Here is a 16,570-nt window from a genome sequence, read left to right as displayed (position 1 = left end):
GCGGTAGGGGGTCGGCACTCAGGGTCAATCTCAGGCAGGCTGGCTCTGATGGTGGCTGCAGTTTTTACTTCCACTTTTTCGTTTCGTTTTATTTATTGACCTTTGGTCTTTGTTGATTTGTCTGTTCGTTTCCTTTTAACAGAGGCCAGCGTGAAAGACATAGTTGCCCTGAACGCCACGCTGGGTACGCGCCTGGGGTTTTTCTTTCCCCTCCGCTTCGTTTTGAGTCGCTGTTGCGCTTGGCTTTGGTCGAGTGTCGGGGGGCCGCGTGGCTTCCGGTGGGTGCGGGGAGCAGTGGCCTGGAGGGACCCGGGGGGGGCTGCCGTGGTGGGCTCGGTGATGAGTCCCGAGCGAGGCTTGGGCCCGCAGGGGACGGGAGGGATGGTGCCCCCGTGCGTGCGTGCGTGCGTGCGCGCGCGTGCGTGCGCATGCGTGTGCGCGCGCGCGTGTTGCCTGTGCGGGGTGTCGGAGTGAGCAGCCGGGTTAATTGCACGTAAACGTGACTCTCCTTTTTTAATCGCCAAACTCCCAAGCTACGGTTTCCACTAATGGTAGAAAATACTCTTGCCAGTTCCAAGCGTTATCAGCCGCTTTGCATTTAAACCTTGGTCTCTTGGAGATCTTTCTGTCACGTTCAAGGATACTCCCTTCACATTTTCCTTCCCCTTCTTAGCCAGGCTCATCTGCCCTGCCTTCCTCCCCCACTCCCATGCCCTGTTGCCAGACTCGCTTTGCTTTTCTCCAAGAGGCTCCGTAGTCCTCCTCCTGCACCCTGGGAACAAAGTACCAGCAGGGCCACCATGCCGCACAGCGCCAGGCGGCGCTGTCCACATCGGAGTCTGCGTGACTGGAGACTCCTGCAGTTGTGCAGTGCACAACCTGTGCTGCTGTGCCCTGTGGTCCCGAGCAGAAGCTCCTAAATTCCCAGCTCCTTCTTACATTACCTAGAGCGTCTACCCAGAGCTGAGGCCAGGCTGAGGGCATCAGCCCCCTCTCAGTGGGGCAGGCAGAATTGAAATCATCGTCCTACCCTCTCTTATCTTCTGGCCGGTCAAATGTTCACTTCTTCGGGGGATGGAGGTGATGAGGTCAAAGTGCGATTTCCAAGTAGCTGAAATCATGGTTCTCGAAACTATAGTGAGCACACATCAAAGATGTATTTAACTTCTTAACGAGGGAACTAGTAGAATATTGCAAAACTGGTTCAAAGGAGAATGTGAAAGACGGACGGATGGAGGGATCGATCGATCGATCTCCCTACGTAGCTCCCTATCATCTTCGGCTGCACCGGTACTCACACCGTGACCCTTGGTCTTGGATGGGCTTTTCTGCCGCCCTTGCCTGAGCTGGCTGTCCACGCGTCCTCAGGTTTCTGGCGGTTGCTTCGTAATTATCTTTATTCGGTTCAGTGCATGTCTGGAGTCCCTGCTCCCTGGGAGCACGGTGTCTAATGGGGCGAGGATGACAATTCAAATCCTTCGTACAGGCTTTTTCGAGCATTTCCCCCATGCCAGGCCCCGTGCCTGCTCTGGGGACATCAGATGACCGCGTCCTCACCCCTGCCCTCAGAGGAGCTCTGAGCCCAGGAGAGAGACAGACAAATAAACAGAATCTCATAACACCAAGTGCCAGCGCTAGAGCAGAGGTCCCAGGGGCAGCGGAAGGGGGGGGATCGTTCCACCCTGGGGGCGGAGGGACACCAGGGGCCACAATCCAAAGCAGAAGAAGGGACCCTGCCTCTAGAGGGAGGGAAAAGTTGCTCCTGCCCGGGAGGGCGGGGGGTCCTGGATGCCTTCGTGGGGGGGGGGGGGTCAGGCAGCAGACTCAGGCGTGGGAGATGGGTAGGGGTCTGTCAGGCTGCGAAGAGGAAGGGACACTCTGGGCAGAGGGAACAGTGTGAGCAAAGGCCAGGCGAGGAGAATGCAGCAGGCATGTTCGTTTACTCTCTCCCAATGACCGGAGGTGACAGGGTTCCCAAACATATTTCTGATGATCAACAGAGACCAGCAGGTACTTCTCTACTTAATAAGCCTCGAAAAAAAGGGTGGGGGGGGGGTGCGCCTGGGTGGCTCAGTCGGTTAAGCGTCCGACTTCGGCTCAGGTCAGGATCTCGCGGTCCGTGAGTTCGAGCCCCGCGTCGGGCTCTGTGCGGACAGCTCGGAGCCTGGAGTCTGCTTCGGATTCTGTGTCTCCCTCTCTCTGCCCCTTCCCCGCCCGTGCTCTGTCTGTCTCTGCCTCTCCAAAACAAAGAAAACTAATTAAAAAAAGAGAGAAATTATTAAAATGGCAAAAGCAAAACCTCCCCTTGGGGCAAGATTTGAAGAAAACAGACGACCAGGAAGAGCCAGGCGGCCTTCCCCAGGTGCTGGCTCAGGCACATCAGAGGCCCTGTCTCTTCCCTGTCACTGGTGCCCCGTCCCCCCCTCCCCGCACCCCCCCCCCCGGAGGACATCAACTCCCCGATGGAGTCAGGATGGCCAGGGCTCAGGACGAGGGGGTTGAGGCAGCAGCATCTGAGCAAAGCATCCTCCCCTCCGTTCCCTTACTGGTGCTCAGAACCCCCCAGAGAAGGAGGTGGGAAATGGGCGACCATAGTGGGCGTTTGCCAAAACGGAGTGGCGAAGCAACCGAGTCACGTGGCTGATGAGAAGGTGGCGCTGGGACTGCAGGGCAGGGGGCGAGCCCCTCACCCACCAGGCTGCCTCCCACCTACCGGGGCGCCTCCCCTCATCCCTGCTGCTCCCCGGGCTACCCTAGCGTGAGGCTTCGAGGAGAGACTCGGGCTCCAGGGGAGAAACTGTTTGTTGGCTGCTGGTCCCTGGGGCCTGAATCAAACACACAGTAGGGCCCCCACCGACCGTGCCGAGGGAGTGAGCGCACCAAGATGCTGGAACGGTGCAGGGGGGCCTGCCGTGCACGTCCTGACATTGCCCGCAAGGCTCATGGATTCAGTCAGGCGGCAGGTGTAGCGGGGTGCGGACGCAGGAGGGGAGTCCGTGACGGAGAAGGGGCTGCAGAGTGAGGGCAGCCGGCGGGACTGGCTGTGTCCGAGCCTCAAGGGGGGGGGGAGCCGGCTGGAGGCTGACAAGTCACAGGGCTCTCTGCCCCAGCTCCCCCTTCTCCCCCTCCCCCCACTCACCCAGAGAACCCTCGCCCCACCTACGGAGCACCTGCTTTGTGCCAGGCCCTGTGGTGGGCACGCAAACGCACATCAGCCCTAAGCGTGTGACAAGGCCTGCAGGGCGGTGTCGTGGCCCCCATCCGGCCCGGGTCTGTAAAGGGGGACGCTGACAGCAACTGCTTCACGAGGCTGTTAAGTGAGGTGGTGAGTGGAGGGCGCTTAGCCGCCCTCCCCGCAGCCCTGCATCAAATGCTCAATCAGTGCGATCTGTGTCCTCATCATTAGCTCGAGGCCACTTTCTCGACCCAGCGCTGCCTCTCGGCCCCACCGGAGCGCGCGCCCTTCTCTCCACCTGAAATGAAACCCTCACCCTAGTCCCCCCTTTTTGCAAAAAAAAATTTTTTAAAGTTCATTAGTGCGAGACAGCGCATGAGCGGGGGAGGGGCAGACACAGACTCGGAAGCGGGCTCCAGGCGGGCTCCGAGCTGTCTGCGCAGAGCCCGACGCGGGGCTCGAACTCGCGAACCGCGAGATCGCGACCTGAGCCGAAGTCGGACGCTTAACCGACGGAGCCCCCCGGGAGCCCCTCGCCCTTCTCCCCCTATTGCGCAGCCACCTTGCAGGTCGCTCGGCCTCCTCGAAGCTGCTCCCAGCAGTCAGAGGGGTCTGTGATCCGAGCCCCGCCACGCCCCAGCCCTGCCTAACCTTCCATGGCTCCCCGTGGCCACGGGGGAAAGGGTCTCCGCTCCAGGGCGTGATCTGGGCCCTGCCTCCCTTTTCCAGCTTGCTCTCTTGCCTCAAAGTTCCCTGGCCCCCTCTGGCCACCGGCCGTTCGTTCGCGCTGTGACCCTGCCTCCCCCCACCCCCCACCCCCACCCCAGGTCTCCCCAGCCCTACAGCCGGCTGGGCTTAGAGCCCTCGCTTCCTGAGCTGTTCCTTACTGCTGGGCTCTGTATCTGTCCTCGCTGTTCTTGGCGCTCCCAGGCGGTGACCGGACCTTTCTCTGGCACTCGCCGGGCATGGAGAGGTCAGTGAGCGCTTAAGCGAATGAACGAATGGACCCGTGAGTGAACGCGTGGATGGGGAGAGATGGGAACCAGCGGGGAGACAGAAAGAAGGGACATGGCACATCTGGGCTGATCCCCATCCAGCTGCTGTCCCCGGGCCACCCCCGCCCAGGTGAGGACCGGCTGGCCCCCCGGGGTCTCTCCTCCTGGCTAACAGGGGTCAGGGGGCCTGTGCCTCTCCCTCCTCCAGGCTGCTACCGCTACAGCTACGTGGGCCAGGGCCAGGTCCAACGGCTGAAGGGGCCCGACCACCTGGCCTCCAGCTGCCTGTGGCACCTGCAGGGCCCCAAGGATCTCATGCTCAAACTCCGGCTCGAGTGGACGCTGGCCGAGTGCCGGGACCGGCTGGCCATGTACGACGTGGCCGGGCCCCTGGAGAGGAGGCTCATCACCTCGTGAGTCCTGGGAAGGGGGCGGTGATGTGGGGGCCAAATCGCACCCCGTTCCGAGGTGAGGGGCTGTGTGACCCTGCTCCTCGGTGTGTGGTCTCTGAGAGGCAGCGGGGCTAGCCCACGGAGAAAGGGAAAAGAGGCTGAAAGGGGCTGCGTCTTGTGGGCCGTCCCCTTTCCGTCCCTGAGCCTCAGTTTCCCCACCTGTAACAAAGTGGATGTACGAGATGACCCCAAACCTCAGCTCTGAGGGGCGACAGGACGCTTCAGAGTCTGGCAGCCCCAAACCTCCCCCCCCCCCCGACCCTCTGGTGCTTCTCAGGGGCGTGTCCTGAGGCAAGTCACTTTCCCTCCCTGAGCCTCAGTTTCCCCACCTGTAACAAAGCGGTTGTACGAGATGACCCCCGAACCTCAGCTCTGAGGGGCGACAGGGCTCGTCAGGACGCTTCAGGGTCTGGCAGCCCCAGACCTCCCACCCCCACCCTCTGGTGCTTCTCAGGGGCGTGTCCTAAGGCAAGTCACTTTGCCTCTCTGAGCCTCAGTTTCCTTACTTGTAAAATGGGGGCAGAATCACGCCCACCTTGCCGGGTTATTGCGAGGATTTAAAGGAAACCATCAGTGCCACGCTTCTCACACATCATATAATGCTATCCATTATTGCTAGGTGTTCAGTGTATCCATCAAATATCCAGTAACTGCTGTCCATTACTACTCTCATTGTATATAGTCTAGTGGGATTGGGTCACGAGGGGCATTGAATGCCAAGAGCAGTTTGAGCTGTAACACTTGGTAAGTGGCCCCCACTTACCACCCCCCCCCAAAAGTTCTTGAGCAGAGGAGCGGGGCTTTAGGACATCGGATAGGATGACAAGGGCAGGAAGCAGGCAAGTGGCGGTGGGGGTGGTGGGGGGAGACCACGAGGGGGCTGGAAATGGCCTCCGCCTCCAGGAGATGTGGCCACCTCCGCAGCGTGGGGGAGGGGCTCTGTGAGCCCAGGTGTCACATGGCTCTGTGACAGGTAGAGGGGCCCGGCTGGGAGGGCAGGGGGGTGCCCCAGGCTGCTGCCTCCTCTGTCTCGCTCGGGCTGGCCCAGCTTCCAGGCGGGAGTGGGGGCGAGACCCGCGTGTTCGGATCAAGGGCAATCCTGGAGGCTGAGCAGGGCTGAGGTTCCCCGCCAGATCCCTCCCCTCCCCCCCCCCCCCCCCCCCCGCCTCTCTGAATATCCTGGCTCTGAGGCAGCACACTCATTTGCGACACCACCCCCCACATGGTGACCTCAATCTGGGGTGTGCGTGGGCTGGGTTCCTGGAGGGCTCTGGGAAGGCGGAGAAGTCAGACACCATCTGATTTCCAGCCCCGATGAGGGTGGGGACACTTGCGGGCTTCCCCTGGGGCTTCTTCAAGTCCCACCCCCCACACGGCCTGCCCAGAGGGAGGGGACCCGGCTCGGCCTCGCCCCTGCCCGCTGTGGTACCCAGGCAGCTCGGACAACCCACCTCAGAGCCTTGCAGGTCTCCAACGATGGGTCGGATAAGGCCAGGGGGTCCCCAGACTTGCACCCCAGAGTCGTGAGAGGGTCTTGCGTGGTGATAAAGAGGGCAAAACAGGAGGGTCCCCGACCTACTTGAACCCCGTGGTTTCTCTTATGGGTTTCACACCCTGGGAGACGGCGACACATTTTTGTCTCTGCTGCTAAGCAGATAAAAGAAAAGAACCCCCAACATTAAAGGCTGAGGCACCCACTACAGGTGACCTCGGGCCCCTCAACCCTGAAACCTGGGCTCCCTCCGGGGTACCGGCCGGGCACTCGGGGGTCACAGGGCTTCTGAGGGGACAGGGGCTGAGGGACGGGAGGCAACCTCCTGGCCTCTCTCACCTGAGGAGCTGGCCTGACCCTCCCAGGGCCTTCAGTCGGCCTCCTGGGCCAGAGAGGGTCAGAAACCTGCCCAAGGACACACAGCAGGCTGGCCACAGCTGTGCTGCTCTTAGACCGCCCTCCCGGGCCCCTCCCACCCCAGCCACCTTTCTCTGTCCTTCCAGGGTCTACGGCTGCAGTCGCCAGGAGCCCGTGGTGGAAGTCCTGGCATCCGGCGCCGTCATGGCCGTGGTCTGGAAGAAAGGCCTGCACAGCTACTACGACCCCTTTGTACTCTCCGTGCAGCCTGTGGCCTTCCAGGGTGAGGGGTCGGGTCCCTAGGGATGGGGGGGGGGGGGGCGTTGCTGTGAGAAACCCAGGGCACAGGCCAGCAGGCCTTTCACCTTCCTGTTGGAGTTGGGAGTGGGACGGGGGCAGAGGGAAGGTTCTGGAAGCTCCTCCGCTTTCCACCCTCCCGTGCCCTCGGCCCCTCTCTTCTGTCCTCTATTCTCACTCCATTTCCCTACCTTTCACCTGGCTCTCCGGCCCTCCCTGTCCCTGTCCCCCCTCTTCCTCATTCTCTCTCCCGCCCTCTTTCTGTTTATTGTCTGTTCTGTCCCCACCCTGGACCTGTGTCTCCTCTCCAGGCTCCTCCCCTGGCCCTTTCCGGGCCCCCCCCGCCCCCCTCCCGCCCCTGCACCTGCCTGAGGCTAGAGGGTGGGTCTGTGGTCAGGAGGCCCCGAGAACCTCAGATTCACCCCCAGACCACCCTCGCATACCTAGGGTGAGCCTCACCTCTCTCTGGAGAAGGCGTTCGGCTCAGGGAGGGCTATCCACACCATTTCCGGGAAGGGCTCCCCAGGCTGCCCGCGGGTCTCCCCGCTGTCCTCCTGCTCCGGATCTCCCTCGCTGACACCCCCTTTCCCAGGAAGAGCTCACCCTGCCCTTCGTGCCCTGGCTGTCGTTAGGCCTGGACCAGCGAGGCCGACTCTGTAGTTTCCGGAGCAGGTGGAAGAGAGGGTTGGAGACAGGAGACCACGAGACGCTGCCCCCACCTCTCCTGGCAGTCTGCCTCTTCCCGCCCCTGGTGTTGGCCCCAGAGGTCTCCTGGCAGTGGCCCAGGTCCCCAGCGGCCCCGGCTGGGTTCCGGCAGCCCTGTGGGGGGTGCCTGGGGCCGAGGAGCTGCCGGAGCCCGTGCTGGTTCCAGGGAGTCACTGACATAGCTCAGGGGAGAGGGGGACAAGGTGACCCTGGCTCCGGGGAGAGGTGGCGGGGCCCCTGGGAACCCTCCTGATCCCTCGCCCTCTCACTGTGTGACCTCAGCCAGGTCCCTCCTCCTCTCGGAATCTCAGCTTTGCAAAGGGGAATGATTCTCCCTCCCCCGATGCCCAGAACCGCGAGGCTTGCACAGCGGTGACCACGTGTAGTAAACGTTCAAGGGCAACACAATTCGTGCCAATAGGTAACATTTATTTGAGGACTCACCACCGATCAGGCTCTCTGTGCGTTGCGTGTCTATTTAATCGGCTTAGCTGCCCTGTGAGGTAGGTGCTACTGTGGCCTACTGTTGCAGATGGGGAAACTGAGGCCCAAGGCCACACATTCACACTCGACCACTGAGCTCGACGGTTTAATGGCAGGATGCGGGTGGGGTTGCGGCTGCCTCTCACCTGCTGGGAGGCGCAGCGAGCTGGGGCCGGGGGGACCCTGTGTAACAGCTGTTCTCGGGGCCCCAGCTTGCGAGGTGAACCTGACCCTGGAGGGCCGTCTGGAGCCGCAGGGCGTCCTCAGCACGCCTTACTTCCCCAGCTACTACTCGCCCAGCACCCACTGCTCCTGGCACCTCATGGTGAGCCCCGTGCCCTGCCACCCATCTGCCCTCTGCCCAGGGCACCCTATGGGCCTCAGGAAGCCCCAGCGGGGAGGGGACCACCGTCCTGCCCCTGCTGGAGCAGCCATAGGCTGGGCCCTGGGTGCACATCTCCCCGGGAGGGGGAGGACAAGTGTGGCCAAGGTCTGCCTCCCTTGGCCGCAGTGGTGCCTGTGTGTTGAGTGACAGACAAACCTCAGCCCCGGCAGGCCCTCTGTGTCGACAGGCCTCCTCCCGTTGCGGGGCTGGGAAGTGGGGCCACCAGCCCAGCCACAGCCCACGGGCCGCGTGGTGACCACTCCTCTGTCACAGGTGCCCTCCCTGGACTACGGCTTAGCCCTCTGGTTTGACGCCTATGCTCTGCGGAGGCAGAGGTATGACCTGCCGTGCACCCAGGGACAGTGGACGATCCAGAACCGGAGGTACCCACCCCCTGGGGCCCCCTTCCTCTCCCCACAGTCACCCGCCTGGGGAGCCCACGTCCCGGACCTCAGAGGGGCAGTGCAGGAAGAGGGCATAGGGCACAGGCGAGGCTATTAGGCCCGCCGCCCCGGCCCCAGCCTCCCGTCCTGCCACCCGAAGGTCTCGGACACCTTGGCTGTTGGTTCTGGTTCGGGCGGGATGGCTTCGCTTCCTTGGCTGCTGTCACCCCACTGTCTGGTCCCCTGAATTCTCAAGTGAGACGATGCCGGAGCCACAGGACTCCACGTGCACCCGGGGACCCCTCTTCCCTTACCCCACGCCCTGCTGTTGGCCAAAGTCAAGTGGCTTCCGGGCTGGAAAGCTGCATGGCCAGGGCCAAGCCCGCTCTGGTTAATGTGACCAAGGGTGGCCGATCGCCAGGGTCGCTCCGTATCACGCACATCACCCACGGAACGCTTGCCCTGCTGTCTGTCCTGACTTGGGCCCCGGGGGGACAAAGTTTCGGAGGAAGAAGTGAGCCCTCGGGGAGGTGGGACAGGACACAGCGGGGCCGCCCGTGGGTCGTCCGGGGATGCAGTTTGATCAGTAGGAGGAGGACTGGTAAATGGCCACTGGGGCAGGCCACCTGGGGTCCCCGGTGGCCCTGACAGCTGCGAGGAGTGAGGCGGGAGGGTGGTGGGGAAGGGAGGCAGTGTAGACACGCTCTCCCCAGTCTGGGAAGAGGTGGGTGACCTGGGACATTTGGGGGAGGGGATACTTACGATGGGAGGGGCTCCATGCCTAAGCCCTGAGTGGGAGCGGCCCTCAGAGGGAGAGGGGAAGGTTCGGGCACCTGTAGCGGTGAGATGACGTAAGTTACAGGCAGGGCTGCGGGGGTAGGGGGAGTAGGAGGCCCTCCCGGGGCCCCATTGTTGGGCGGCAGACGTTTGGGGAGAGAAGAGGGATCTTGAAGTAGCCTCGCCGGCCGGGGTGGGGTCCAAGGACGTTGGAGAGAAGCTTCTGCAGCTAGCAAGGTCGGGCTTCTGCCCTCCCTTCCAATCCCAGGATTCTGGTCTCAGAGGCTGGGATGCTCACGTACAAAGTTCCCGACGTCTTGGCTTCACGGAGTTTGAGTGTCCGAGATTCCAGGACATAAAATGCAAAAAGGTTCCAGGACTCTGAAAGCCTCGGATTCTGGGACTGGTGTCCACGTTCGCCAACGCGGGCTTTGTCGGTCGATGCTATTCAGACAAAAGGTGACAGGGTTGACGACGCTCCTTGACTCGTTGTCATCCTTTCCGGGGCCCTGGCAATTCATCAGGGACGGCGAAATGCCTGTGGTGCGACCTCAGGCCCGTGCTGTTCGGGAAACAAAAGGCACCCTGTCCCATGGGTCCCAGCGCGCGGGTGTCATTTCTGGGCACCTCCACCTTTATCCTCAGGGAGCTCCCTGGGGACCCAGGGAAGTCACTCTTGCAACCAGAGTCGGGCGAGGCGGTCGGATCCAAAGCGTGTGTGGGTGTGCATACGCATGCCTGTGTGCGTGAGTCCACGCATGTTCGCCTGCACCCGTAAGTGCCCACCCGAGTGCGGATTCTCCTGCAGAGCCTCTGAGCAGCCGTGCTGGCTGTTCACTCTCTTGGCCACGGCGCTCCTGACCAGCCCGCCGGCACCCGGGTGAGGACTGACGGCCTCTGTGGCCCTCGCCAGTTCTGAGAAAGGCCTGGGAAGTCCCACCTCTATCTCCTGAGACCTTCGGGAAGGATCCAGGGTCCCCAGGTGGAGACTCACGCCCCAGGCCGGCCCCCCCGGGGTTCCTGCCCATGTCTGAGTGTGGAAGGGAAGGCAGACGTGTGTCTCCAGATCATAAGCACCGGACAAACATTTCCTCTAGTTTCGCTCTTTTTTGATAATGATCATCCAGTGTAGACGCTGAGAAACTCTTTGAATGAGCATTTGTTGGAAAATTTGCTTGTGTGGGTGGCAAAGATATGAGAGGTCCGGGGAAGGGTGTTGATATGCAGGCACAGGGTGTATAGGGAGGGGGAGGGCACAGCCCTTGGGCCCAGAATGGCCACGGACGAGGAGCGATAGAGGGCGGGTTGGGGGCAAAGGGGCCTTGCCCTTCAGGTGGCGATGTAGCGATGAGGAAAGGCTGGGCATCCTCGGCTTTGTGGCCTCCCTCCTCTGGGCCCTTTCTGCCTTTCCCCACCTCCCTCCTTTCTACCCGGCTTCTCCCGGCGCCCACGGCTGAGGCCTCACGCCCTTTGAGTGGCCCGGAGGCGGCGGGGAGGGACGTGGCCTCGTGAGCCTGGCCACCGGCGGCTTGATTTCACAGAACCCGCTCTGGCTGGGCGTCACCACAGCATAGGTTTCCCCTTTACCGGGAATCTGCCTCCTGCCAGCTTCCTCTCCTGTGATGTCACTTTTCTCGTGATCTGCCCGATCGTTTCCCCTTCCCTCCTGCTGATGGGAGAGGCAGAAGCACCGGCTCCCTGGGCCCGCGGGAGCCCCCTGTGGCTGACCTGGCTACGGGTGGCCCTCCTAGTCCTCTGTGCCGCTGGGTGGCCAGCACTGCCTGCAGCCACGGGGGCTCCCGGTCAGACTGAGGTCAGCCCGACCCCAGGGCTGGGTGCTGGCCGTGTGCAGGCCCAGCTCCAGCTGCTGCCCTAGACGAGCTCACAGCCCGACGGCATCAGCAGCTGGCTTTCTGGGAAGTCGTTTTCTCATGTGTTCCTTAACATACCCCGCAAGGGAGATATTATCACCCCCATTTTATAGACGTGAAAACTGACACTTGCTGAGGTCGATGTGCCTGAGGTCACGCAGCTGATTCACGCGGCAAAGCTGGCCTCCAGCTCGGCTCTGCGGCTCTGGGTCCGGAGCTCTGGCTGCCACGCCAGACGCTGCTATTCTCCTTCTTTAGTTCTTGCGCCTTCTGACCCGCCTTCGCACGTAATCTGTCCTCAGGGAAGGGAATGTGTGCGTGCATGCAGCCCCTTCCTTCCTTCTTTCCTTCCTTCCTTCCTTCCTTCCTTCCTTCCTTCCCTCCTTCCTTCCTTCCATCCACCCACCCAATCTTTCTTGAATTCCTCCCGGTGTGGAGTTGCTGATGTGCAAGAAGGTTGATAGGGTCTCTTCTGACAGTCTGGGTGAGGCGAGAAGGAAAAACCCCCAACCTGGAGAGGGGAGAAAGCAAGCCGGCCACTGCGCAAACATGTGCCTCCAGACCCCCACGCTTTGCAGCTGAGCTGGGTTCCACGGCCTTTAGACTCCTGGCGCCTCCCGAAGAGGGCTGGTGGGGGAGGAGGTGACGCTTGGACGGGGAGGAATTAGAGAGCCAGCGGGGGTGCATGCCCTTCCCCAGAAGGCTTTGCAGCAGGATCCAGACATGCAGATGCACACAGGGGCCCAGCTGGTGCATCACTCCGTGAGGCAGGCTGCGTCCGGGAGAGCAGGAGAGGGAGGGGCGGGCTGCAGCCCTACACATACCTCTGATTATTTCCAGCCAGTGTTCCTGGGGCTTCCTTTCCGGAAGAGGAATCTAGATTATTATGTGAAATTAGCGGCTGACTGAACTTGAAAAAAAAAATTATTTTAACATTGCATCGACGAAACAGACCGTCTTTAACTTGGGTGAGTCAGCCTGAGTCCCTAGATTGTAGCCTCTGCCTTGAATTCTTATGGAGAGACTTGCCCCAGGAAGGCTGTCGCCAGCCCCTGCCCCAGCCCTTCAGGGTGAGCCCCAGATGCTGCCCAGACAGGTCCCGGGGGCACCTGGCTGAGCCACGGGCTGATTCTGGAATTTCTTCTCTCAGATGCCAGTAGGGAAAATGTCCGGTCAGCACGCACCGGTACATGAGAGAGCCAGAGCTCAGGGTGACCACGTGGCCCTCAGATTCTTCTGGATTGAAATGTTCCACTCCTCTCCCACCTGGCTCTGGTTCCTTCCCTGTCTCTCCACAGTCTGTCCCTGACTGTGTGGGGACAGTGCCTCATGCCCCTGAGCCTTAATTAAACACGTTCCGGGTTGTGCCATGACACATTTCCCCTGGCCCCGTATTTCCCACCTCCTACCTCCCCTGTCCCTGCGCCTCAGGGAAAATCTCCGGGCATAATAATCCATGATAACATTCGTCCACGTTAGAAACAGTCCGATGGACGAGCCAGCCAGCCAGCCCAAACCCGCTTTGCTTCCTTAGTTTTACAAGGACAAGGGCCAGGACTGCTCGAAGGCGCCCCCTAGTGGCGTTTCCTCCCTGTCTTGTCCCCTTGGACTGGAGGAGCCGGGCTTCTCCAAATTTTCCACCTTTACACCCTTTAAAATTATCGAGCGCCCCAAAGCGTTCTTATGCGGGTCATATCATCTACATTTACAGCATTAGAAATTAGAGGTACGAGAATTTAAAAACACTTACCAATTCATTTAAAATAACGAGCCCGGGGGTGCCTGGCTGGCTCAGTCGGTCAAGCGTCCAACTTCGGCTCAGGTCGTGATCTCACGGTTGGTGGGTTCGAGCCCCACGTCAGGCTCTGTGCTGACAGCTCGACCTGGAGCCTGTTTCCGATTCTGTGTCTCCCTCTCTCTCTGCCCCTCCCCTGTTCACGCTCTGTCTCTGTCTCAAGATTAAATAAACATTATGAAAACAAAAAAAATAAAATAACGAGCCCGTTACATTTTAACATAAATAACATATTTTGCAAAAAAAAATTATATTTTCCCAAACCAAAAACAGCTGGTGGGAAAAAATATCGTTTCACGTTTTTGCAAGTCTCTCCTAAACTGGATTAGTAGACCAGAACTGGATACGCACATCTGCTTCCACATTCAACCGGCTGCCGTTCTCACTAATACATCGTGTAGTCTCTGGAAAATTCCCCCGCATCCTTGTTGAGAGAATGCGGGTGAATGTGGCGGGTATCATCCGAGCATTATTATGAACATACTTTTTACTTTGGACGCCCCGCCCTGAGGTGCCCCGGACCACACTTTGAGAACTGCCTGTTGGTCTGGAGGCAGGGAGAGGATTCACCGCGACTAGACAGCAGGAGGAGGCCGGACCTTAAGCCGGGTCGGTGGCGGAACCCGGGAAGTGGGGCTCACGTTGCAGTGACGGCCAGGGTGCCCATCTGCCCCCCCCCCCCCCCAGAGCGGCCTGAGCGCGTCCTCCTAGGTCCTGAGCAGCCTGGATTCTGGTTTACCTCGATGGTTCCCTACGCGAGCCTCATCTGGAAAATGGGACGAGAACAATCCCTGTGTCACGAGATGGAGTTGTTGCAAGAACCTCGAAATCTCTGGGCAGTGAGGCCTTGCGATGTTGCCGTCGATGTGGGAGGGGCCGGACAAGACAACCCCACATCTTCCTCGGGTGTTTGATGATGAACTCATTGCTTAGTCAGGTGAACTGTGGAGGGCTTGCCATGTTCTAGAAGTTCCGGGGAGGTACCCGACGTCTGCATATCAGGGGAGCTGCTCTGTGGGCTGCATCTGCTGTGGGATGCTCCCATCATGCTTTGGGGCATTCCCGCCTGCTGTCTTGACTTCCTCCTGTCCTCTCTGCTGGGGGGGGGGCACTTTCCCTTCCGTCTGCATGTTTTCTGACCTGTGTTCTGGGTGTTTCCTCTGTCTGTAAAGCATCCCTATTTACTCTGTGAGGGTGCTCCCTTCCCTGTGGGGGGTGTTCCTATGAGCTGTTCAGGGAGGGGATCCCACCTGCGAAGGGAGGGAACCCCAGGCTGCTGTCTGGGTAGCGACCCCGTCACTCTGGGGGTGGGCTGCCCCCCACTTGGTGAAAGCGTGCCCACGTGCTCTGGGAGGCAAGGTGCCCCCAGGCGTGGGGTGGGATGAGCCCCCCCCCATACTTCCATCCCTGGAGATGGGAAGATTCCTCCCTGCTCTCTGGGCAGAACTTCACCCCTCTGTGGAAATTCTCCCACCTGCTCTGTGGGGACGAGGGCATCATCTTGGGGTGGGGGAGTCCCGGAGGGATGTGATGGTCCTCCTGTGGCCAGGGAAATGGTCTCCCCTTCGTGGGACAGAGAAGCTGATGGCAGTCAGCGTTACTCTATTGTATTGGCCCTGGGAGCAGAACTGGTGTCTCCCTCAGGTCCAGAGACAGTCACAGGGAGACCCCCCCAGGGCTATGGAGGCTTCTCAGTGGGCAGGACGGTGCCCGAAGGGGGCACACGGCTGCCTTCCCCCTGCCCCCCTCCACACTGAGCACAAGGGGAGCGTCCTCTCCTGTCTACACACAGTAGACCAGTCAAGGACTCCTCCCTCTACTGACACACTCAAGTTTTGTCGGCTTTGGAGTCAACGGGGTTACCATTTCCCTTATTTTCTAAGGCAGGAAAGCATGCAGCTCAGAGAAGGCCACGGACTTGCTAGGGAGCCAGGCTTTGAATTTTATCCCGCAGGGAATGGGGAGCCACTGAAGGGTTTTGAGCAGGGGGATGACGGAGGCTGATTTCCAGAAGATGACTGTGGGGGTGAGCATTCACCCAAGGGAGAAGTCAAGACAGATGAGGTGGACGATGGGGGAGCAGCTCCCCCTTCCTCTCCGGCTGCTCTGCCCTTGCCCTGTCTGTGCGCGGGGACCTGAGCTGTCCCTTCCCTCGGGCCGGCCTGTGTGGCCCTGAGCCTCTCTCGGTCGCCCCCAGGCTGTGTGGCCTGCGCACCCTGCAGCCCTATGCCGAGAGGATCCCCGTGGTGGCCAGCGCCAGCATCACCGTGAACTTCACCTCCCAGATCCCGCTCACCGGGCCCGGCGTGCAGGTGCACTACGGATTATACAACCAGTCAGATCGTGAGTAGGGGCAGCCTGGGGGGCAGGGCGGGCACCCCCCGACGCCCCTGCAGCTTCTTCCCGCCTGCCTCCCATCCCCAGAGGCTGGACAAAAGGACCGTGTGTGTGTGTGTGTGTGTGTGTGTGTGTGTGTGTGTGTGTGCGCGCGCGCGCGCGCACGTGCGTTCACTGGGCACACCCTCTCATACGCGCCCGTGCGTGTGCTGGGTCCGTGTGCCTGGCCACGTATGTCTTCATGCACTGTGCATACCGGCGCGTGCGTGAGAACACAAATGCAGCGTGTCCGTCTGCCCGTGTCTGCACGATGACACGTGTCCTGATGGCGCCCTCCCTGTCCAGCCTGCCCTGGAGAGTTCCTCTGCTCTGTGAATGGCCTGTGTGTGCCAGCCTGCGATGGGGTCAAGGACTGCCCCAACGGCCTGGACGAGCGGAACTGCGGTGAGCCGCCCACCCGTCGCACCCCTCCTCTCTTCTCTATGCTGAGCCGAGCCCCCTTCTTCAAGTCACACGCGGACCCCCCCTTCTCAGCATCCGGGAAGTGGGCTCCCTTCGCTGTGCTAGGTGGCAAAATGGAAGCGGAGAGTGGGAAATTGGGCTCCCCTGGACCGCCATGTGGGGCAGGAGCAGGGATAAGGTGGGACCCCAGGTCTCCTGACTCCCAGCATAGGGCTTCTCTCCATCAGGTCACGGCCCCCAGCTGGCTGTCCGAGAAGGAACAGAGTGGCTGGAGGACCAGGAAGGGGAAGGCTGTTGTGCAGGGACAGGCGAGGCGTGGGCGGCCAAGGAGATAATCCTGTGTCTCCCTCCCTCGCGTGTGGTCTTCACTCCTCTACTCAGGGGTTCGGACTGCAGCTGCCATCTTCTTGGAGTTATGTTCCCCACTGTCCGGCCCTGGTGGTCTCTTGGAATAATGCCTCTCCCTCTGAGTTCTGGCTTCTGGGCCCCCAGATTCGCCATCGGGGCAGCCTTTTCTTGTGTGACCTCCCCAGGCCTCCCCCAACCCCGTCTCACCCAAATTTTACATCCTTGGGGAGAGAAGCGGGAGGGAAGGGAGATGTGC

General features: G+C 60.8%; 1 protein-coding gene across 5 annotated transcripts in view; it reads left to right on the top strand.

Annotated features, from left to right (window-relative positions):
• Nucleotides 1-16,570, top strand: part of TMPRSS6 (transmembrane serine protease 6) — a 42,730-nt gene that overhangs the window by 12,188 nt on the left and 13,972 nt on the right. For 3 of the 5 annotated variants that reach the window (XM_045462488.1, XM_045462486.1, XM_045462487.1), the window contains exons 6-12: nt 143-184; nt 4,379-4,583; nt 6,618-6,754; nt 8,169-8,281; nt 8,615-8,724; nt 15,365-15,510; nt 15,850-15,948. In XM_045462488.1, the coding sequence (XP_045318444.1) occupies nt 143-184; nt 4,379-4,583; nt 6,618-6,754; nt 8,169-8,281; nt 8,615-8,724; nt 15,365-15,510; nt 15,850-15,948 (852 nt within the window). The remainder of the gene's footprint in view (nt 1-142; nt 185-4,378; nt 4,584-6,617; nt 6,755-8,168; nt 8,282-8,614; nt 8,725-15,364; nt 15,511-15,849; nt 15,949-16,570) is intronic. The other 2 variants (XM_045462491.1, XM_045462489.1) reach the window with 2 other exon arrangements.

The sequence above is a fragment of the Leopardus geoffroyi genome, chromosome B4 (genome assembly GCF_018350155.1).
Source record: "Leopardus geoffroyi isolate Oge1 chromosome B4, O.geoffroyi_Oge1_pat1.0, whole genome shotgun sequence".
NCBI lineage: Eukaryota > Metazoa > Chordata > Mammalia > Carnivora > Felidae > Leopardus > Leopardus geoffroyi.
This window is presented reverse-complemented; position numbering and strand designations above follow the sequence as displayed.